The sequence below is a fragment of the Sinocyclocheilus grahami genome, unplaced genomic scaffold (genome assembly GCF_001515645.1).
Source record: "Sinocyclocheilus grahami isolate Dianchi unplaced genomic scaffold, SAMN03320097.WGS_v1.1 scaffold24.1, whole genome shotgun sequence".
Lineage (NCBI taxonomy): Eukaryota > Metazoa > Chordata > Actinopteri > Cypriniformes > Cyprinidae > Sinocyclocheilus > Sinocyclocheilus grahami.
Window position 1 is genome coordinate 1637133 of NW_015505203.1, and position 7891 is coordinate 1645023.

The 7891-nt window shown below is 37.7% G+C and overlaps 1 protein-coding gene across 1 annotated transcript in view; it reads right to left on the bottom strand.

Annotated features, from left to right (window-relative positions):
* Positions 1-2133: 2133 nt before the first annotated feature.
* poln (polymerase (DNA directed) nu) overlaps positions 2134-7891 on the bottom strand; it is a 55254-nt gene continuing 49496 nt past the window's right edge. Inside the window, exons 21-25 of the mRNA XM_016248295.1 lie at positions 4551-4661; positions 4394-4469; positions 3540-3607; positions 2909-2970; positions 2134-2545 (exon numbers count right to left, since the gene is read on the bottom strand). Coding sequence (XP_016103781.1) covers positions 2453-2545; positions 2909-2970; positions 3540-3607; positions 4394-4469; positions 4551-4661 — 410 coding nt within the window. The 3' untranslated portion in view covers positions 2134-2452. The remainder of the gene's footprint in view (positions 2546-2908; positions 2971-3539; positions 3608-4393; positions 4470-4550; positions 4662-7891) is intronic.

A 7891-nucleotide genomic window follows, 5' to 3' on the forward strand; every position in this document is an offset into this window, starting at 1 on the left:
GACAGCTAATTTATGGGTAAATCCCTGGAAACACTTTGGAAATGTATGGCACTTAAAAGATAATTTCACAAGTTGGCAGTAACACTTTTTCTTTGCTTTAGAAATGCTCATGTTTACAACTTCTGGTGTAAGTTGGCATTAGTTGCCCCATTTATGTCAGCGTGGTCACATTTCAGTCATTGGCTGCCTGTTACTATAGAAACAAGCCCACACAAAGCACAGCAGGGAAATGATATGCAGCCATACATGGGGGCGGGGTCAGGAGCCACAAATGGGGCTGGGTCTAGTATGATAATGAGGGCTGGGTAGAATGGAGTTTAGGGAAAGAAAAAAGGAGGTTTGAGGTTTTCATTATGGTAAATCTGACCTTGCTTTACCTGTTTGGTCGCAGTGATCACCTGGTTCTTTGAGTCTGAAATCATTGTACTGCCTGAGTTTCCATTAGAGTTTTTCTTTTTAAACTGCTGTTTAAGTTCCTCCCTTTTCTTTCATTTCCTCAATACACAGGAACTTTGTAAAGATGTAAAGAAAAGTTTTCCTGACTTATGAAAGAAAAGGATGTACATACTGTATCAATTAAAGGAACGATTCATAAAGCTTGTACATGTGTGTCTGAACAAGTTTTAAAAGCAACAAATGCACACACCTCAAGGTCTTTCAAAAGTTACAAACTAGTTCAATTAGGGCAAAACTATTTAACTCTTACTATGGCAATATAGTTGGAAATGCTATCGACAGCAGTGGCCTTTGAAAAGATCTTTGATTTGGGCCTGTCAAAACTTTGGGCCTGTTTACACCTGGTCACTTCCTGCGTTTTCTCTGATCCGATAGCTATCTGATCATGAAAAGTCCAGGTGTAAATGCCCTCTGAAACGCTTTCGAGACGGATTTAAATCTGATCGCTCAAACCACTTCAGGAGCTGGTCTGGGACGAATTCCAGACGAAACTGGACAAGTGTAAATGCATCTGGTTCTTGAAACCAGATAAGCAAATTTACTCCTCCCAAAATATTAAAATAATAAACGTATGAGAGCGTGTTATAGGCTATATCATATGTCATAGCCAGATGTTCCAGCGCTAATACAACATGAATCGCCATGGATGAGTAGCTGAGTTATCTCTTCAGCAAGCCGACGCGCAAACTAACACAAATGAAACTGAAAATAAGACTAAAAGTAGTGAGACTAACTTATCTTTCCAGTGCTCTCTCTTGTTGTGGGCTTTGATCTTGAAATTAGCTGTTGATGAATAAAAATATGTTGCTTTTGTTGACGTGAACTCCGTTAAATTTGCATATAGCATGGGGAATTGAGGATCGGATATGTATCCATTTTGCGGAGACACATTTATGTGGCCAAGTGTAAATGGAACCGTTTTATTAAATCAGATAGCTATCCAATCAGAGAAAACGCATTAAGTGACCAGGTGTAAACAGGCCAACTGTAATACAGTTCTTAGCCTTAAGTAATATGGAAGACTCTAATGATTTGTTTAAAACATACTGGTAATCTCATTACTGACCCCCCATTACACATCCTAAAGGATCTTCTCTCATACCAAATCTCAGTGATGCTGAGCATTAATTAATGACTTTAAGAAAGAACAGACAGATCATGACCTAGCAGGGTAATATGTTTCTACTCTCAGCGCCAGACCTTTAAGAATAGGCTTTCAGGGATATCATGACATTCAGAGGGGGTTACAGCCATCTGCGCTGTTACCGCCTCTGAAAACACAACAGCAACAAGCACAGTGACTGGAACATTTTTCAAGGGCGTGTTTGTATTGATAGAGTGTATTGCGAGGGGGCACAGAAGACCTGACGTCACAGACGGACACTGAAAATCTGGGTCAGTGCGTGTGTGTGGACTGTGTACACATGAGACCGAGATACAGCAAAAGGCAAGTGGGTTGCTGCGAAGAGAGTTGTGAGGTGCCGTGAAAATGGAAGAGATAAGATTAACGCGTTTAAAATGGAGTGAGCGAGACTCACTAAATGAGGACTGAGTTTATTTATATTCATCAGGAGACAGACGTTCCAACACAGCAGCTGAGAAACAGATAGCAGCACCATCAGCTCACCAAGCCAATAATACATATGCAATTAAGTCATCTTGATGACAAAGGCCCATATTTATTATTTGTTGAAAGATGTATTGAAGAGCATGTGTCAACATAAGATGTACAAACAGTGTAAATGAACCAAAAAAACTGATTTAATAGCTACTTCTATTTTCGTGCAAAGAGATACTAGCTTCTAACGGTGAGAAGAACCGAATCCAACAGTAAAAGGATAAAAATGAATCAAGAGAAGCCCCCATCCCCCAAAAGAACTGGTTCGATCCAGCTTGCTCCTACCATTGCTCTCAGATACATCAGTGAGAAACAAGAATTGGGAACTGCAGCTGCCCGGTTACCATAGTTACGGGATGGAGAGGAAGAGCAGGAGACTCAGAGAGAAGTAGCTGTAGTGGTGCAGGGGAGGTTCATGTCGCACAATGAACCCCATGATGGTCCTGTGGACAATGAGACTTTGAGGGGCACCTGAAAATAGAGTGAAAAGAACTGGGATCATTAGAGTGCCTGATCTACATCTGCTGCATCATTTAGTTTTACGGTAATTTAAAGTCAGGCTGTAGGAAGGAAGGCCGTCTGGAAATGCAGTGCAGTTTAATTAGGTTACCAATCAAAACCTATGACATCGCCTTTATAGCGGACAAATCTGTTTGAAAGTCTGTATGATTTGATTCTATGATGATGATTCTATTAGAGCTATAAAATGTGTCTGAAGCAACAAGGAAGAAACTAAATAGATCACGGCTTGTTACTTTCTCTACAACCAGAAGCTCTTTCTTGTACTAAGATAAATTGACCATCATTTAAATGAAGTTGTGGGTGTTCACTTACAGAGAGATTCACTCCCAAATTTTCAATGTGCTGAAGAGATTCCATGGTCTTCTTCACCAACACTGTTCACCAACAGAATATTCACAGTATTTAAATGGCCAGTGCTTTTGTCTCTAAACTAACTGATCTAATTTAATCCCATACTATCTCATAAAAGATTTAACAATTAAATATTTTAAGTAAAATATTAGTTATGCTGTATTGACAGCATTGGTAGCTTAATGTTGTTTACTATCAGTGTCATTACCTTCGTTATATTCATTATGTTCGCTAACTGAAATAAAGCTGAAATAAAATAAGTTGAAGTACTAAAAAATAAAACGAGTTGAAACACTAAAATTACTAACTGAAAATAAATAAAAACTACAACTGAACCAAAAAAATTAAAAATAATAATAAAAATAACTAAAAAAATGTCTAAAAATGTAAACAAAAATATACATTTGAAATAGAAATAGAAAAGCTAATTCAAAATATTAATAAAAACTTTAATAGTATATAAATAATACTAAAATAAGACCACAGAAAAAAATGAGAGATTATTCACTCAGAACTAATTGAAATGATCTTGTATTTCACCCAAATTATTTCTTTCATGTTCATATAACAGGACATGTGCGGTCTCCCTCACCAGCAAACTGCTCCAATTGTGAGAACTCCACTTCAAACAGCAGCTCATCATGGATTTGAGCCACCAGCCTAAAAGGATAAAGAGACACAGAAACTAGATCAGAACTATCAATCTTAATGTGGAGATATAATAACCAGACTGTGACCACCAACCCATGATGTGTTTAGTTTCTGGAGTGTGACGGCAAAATTACATTAGATGTGTCAAGTATTCTTATTGCTCTACACTGGTCTGGAAGCCATCTATTGCAGACACATCTCCTAATGCTCGCTGAACAGAATAGAAAGAAACTTGGAAGGAGGGGCGAGGAGAAAGAACGAAGAAGGAGGGACAGGGAGATGCTAACAAAGATAAATGACTGTAATATATAGAGCTGCACAGCAAGTTGAGTGATTCACACAGATGGGCTGAGGGAGTAAAAGAGAATGAGAAAATCAGGGATGTGTAGAAAAAGAATAAAAGGAAAGGCATCCTTGGATAAGAAATATTGTATTAGCATATGTAAAAATTAATATAAACCTAGATTAATAAATGCTGCGATTGTTAGTGAATGATGCAATAGAATGCATTAGAGGGATGGTTTACCAAATTAAATAAATAAATAAAAATTCCACTTTCATTTAGTCACCATCATATTGTTCTAAACCGGTATGATTTTCTTTCTTCTGTGGAACATGAAAGAAGATATTTTAAGAAAAGTCTTGATGTTTTTATGCCCATACATTTAACTAAATGAAACTTTCTGTAAAATGTAACTGCATTTCCCATATTCAAAATATTCAAAATTCAGGTACACTTGAGATTATAAGAGAGGGAGGGAGTGGAAAGTTGGACGGATGAACGGATGGATGTACCTGACAGTGTAAGAGGCAGAAGCCACTTGAGAGCAGATTTTGATCATTGCCATTTTGGCTAGGTCTGCAGCTGAGCCTGATGGGACACACACACAGCCATTGTGACAATCATAGATGTGGTAAACGTTACAAACACAAGTAGAAATGCACACAATACCCTGTAGTACAAAGTTGACGGCCTGTCTCTCTGCTTGGTTTCGAAGGCTCCAGTCAGTGGAGTGAATGTGAGGGAGGGAACGGCGCCTTCCCATTATGGACTTGACAAAACCTAAGGCATCAATAAGAAAGAACACACACAGCAACTTATACAGTCATTCAGCCTTATTATGCTTAGTCACTCATTCACACACAGACTCTTTACGAATCACTCATGCCAGTGCATTCCGGGGTAAGTCAGACAATAGGTCAAGCTTTACGCATAAACCCCTGTTGGAAAAGGGTGAGGTCAGCCAGTGGACTCATTTGGAAAATCTTTTCCCCAGAAGCACAGAGACGCCAGGGGCGCAAAGTTATGGGGCACATAGAGAGAACACTGCATGCATACGTGTAACAGTGTTCAGGAATGTGTGTGGCTTAGTGTGGGCATGTTGTATGAACAGATAACACTGATGATGCTTCACTGGGATGTGCTATTGTGTTTCTATGCTATTGCAGATGATGAGAATGGGTGTTGCATCTGTGATTTTGTTTGTGTGCATTTGTTTTGGGCATATTCTTAGTATTTTTAGGGGGAAAATATTTTACATTTTATTAACGGATAAAACCAGGTGACATCTGCAAATAAATTTCCTTTAAACAAACTTCACTTCTCTGAATCATATTTGCAGTTAATGTTAACTATCTGGTGGCCATTTTAGAGGACATATGACATCAACTACCCTCAAGTTCACATAGGCGTCCTAGCAGAATAGCCACGGGTGTAGGCCAGATTAACTACCATATTTTTTGACAAGCAGAAAATGTCCAGACCTGTTTTTGTAAAAGCTATATATTTTTTTGCATTACCAAATAACATTTATTTTCAATGACATACATTTTTGTGTGGCTTAAAGAGATTCACCTCTTCCATTATCATGCTGAACACAAAAGAAGATATTTTGAATAATTTTGATATTGGTAACCAAACCATTTTGGTAAAACATTCCATTGTATGGATTAAAAACAAGACGTCTCAAAATATCTTCTTTCATGTTCCACAGAAGAAAGTCATTCATTCATACAGGTTTAGAACAACATTAAGGGTGACAACGTCAACAATGACTATTCATTTTCGGGTGTAATATCAATTTAGGTGTCCAAATACTTTTTGGGCCACTGTGGTTCAAGTCCTCCATCACAGCATGTATCAGCAGAGAATGTGTTATTCTCCTTTTCACCTCTGAGAAAGGTCCTGCGTCTCACCAAATCAAAAGCAGCAAAGGGAGTCTCCCTGAGCAGAAGATTAGACGCAATCACACTCCTACTGGAACTCCCTGTTCTAGAACAGATTACCGAGAGAGAAAGCTCAGTCTTTACAGCCCTTCTCGGTTTCGTTATCCTGATTTTTCCTCGCTCTCAGAACCTGATCAATTTTCCAGCTAAAATGATAGCAGGTGTTTTGTTGCAGTGTGAGAGGCGGTGTGTCAATTCCTCCAGTATTGATTGTGTAATGAGCGTGCTGGAAGGAACTTTCAGTCCTGGAACTTCAGTTTCATTCCGTTTCTGCCTGTTTGACGAGTAACTCTCTGAACATTGAAAGTTTCAGCATACCTTACAATGTGATCGGATACATTCTCTAAACTATTTGTCAATTTACAGTATACCATAAATGGCAAAATCAGCCATCAGAATAGGAACACTGACACTTTTTCTTTCCTTATTCTGACTGATTTTCTGATTGAACACAGTGCAACACAGTGAACTCTATGAAATGTCTGATAGAATTGGTACAGTCAGAAAATCTGTAATCTTCCATTGGTAAGAAGTGCTTTCTCGGCTAGTTCCCATAATATTTGTAGCTCTTTCAAATTTCAGCTGATAAGGATTTTTCTTTCAAGGACAAGATGTGAAAGCAATCATTTTCCACTCCATTGGCTGTTAAAAGACACCCACTGTTTTAAACTACTAACCAGTTCAGACGGAGTTAATACAAAGACACGAAAGCAGTGATCCAATACATTTACTGAAGCATGTGTTTGATAAGGGTTGGAGCTAAACTCTGAAGGAAAGTGCCCTGGAAGGGCCAAGTTTGCCCACCCCTGATTTAGCCTTCTCAAATCATCACGACTTGCTTAAAATAAAATGTATAGATATAAAACAGTTCAAGCATATAACAATGTTTAAACGTTAAACCTAGATAAATGTGCGCTATATCCAATAGTTTGTGCGGAGAGTGGAAGCTAAAGCGCGCTTTGCAGGACATGGAGGCGCCAGCGCGATCACTTGCATTTTTTTCAGTGGATACGCCATCATTTTTGCCCATGAAGGTAAGAGTAATACATCATTCATAGCTGTAAAGGGTCTACTTTTATTTGTGTGCACTCACAATATCAACAAAATGTTGTGCTTTTATAAAACAAAGAAAACAAACATGATGCGCTTTCTGCCATCTCGTCTTGAACAGAAGCGCTTCACAAAAATGAACCAAAGCTCAGCGAATACATGCCTCACAGTCATGATAAATATATCTATAGAAAGCTTTAAATTACTACTTAACGAAATAAAACAAATCAAACCCTACCCATGTAGGTCTGGGGCAGGGCAAGTGTGTTAAATGTGTTAATTTTAATGCTTTATTTTTCACCGTAATTAATTAATCTAATTAACACGTTAAATTACCAGCCCTAATATATATACATATACATATATATATATATATATATATATATATATATATTAGTGCTGTCAAACGATTAATCGTGAAAATAAAAGTTTTTCTTTACATAATATATGAGTGTGTACTGTGTATATTTATTATGCATATATATATATATAAATACAAACACATGCATGTATAGCACTAATAATTATGTATATATAGAAACAAATCTAACAGTCTTTTATTACTGAACCTATGCTATTATATTTAATGATATAACTATTGGATCATCTTTTTTTTAAAGGGGTCATATGATGGTTTTTAAAAGATCATTAATTTGTGTATTTGGTGTAACAGAATATGTTGACATGCTTTAATGTTCAAAAAACACATTATTTTTCAAATACTGTACATTATTGTAGGTCCTCTATGCCCCGCCTCTCAAACGCTTCGTTTTCTACAAAGTCCCTCCTTCCGACAAGCGCAGTCTGCTCTGATTGGCCAGCTGACCCGGTGCATTGTGATTGGCCGAACACCGCAAGCACTCGCCGGAAATGTAACGCCCCTTACCATAATCGCAAGATTCATCTTTCAAAATAAATGTAAAGACAGTAAATAATGTCATTAGTTTTATCATCAGTTCAAGCCCGAAAGGGGAACAGAGTCGCGTGACAGACACAGTGATGAAGCTGGTATGTGTT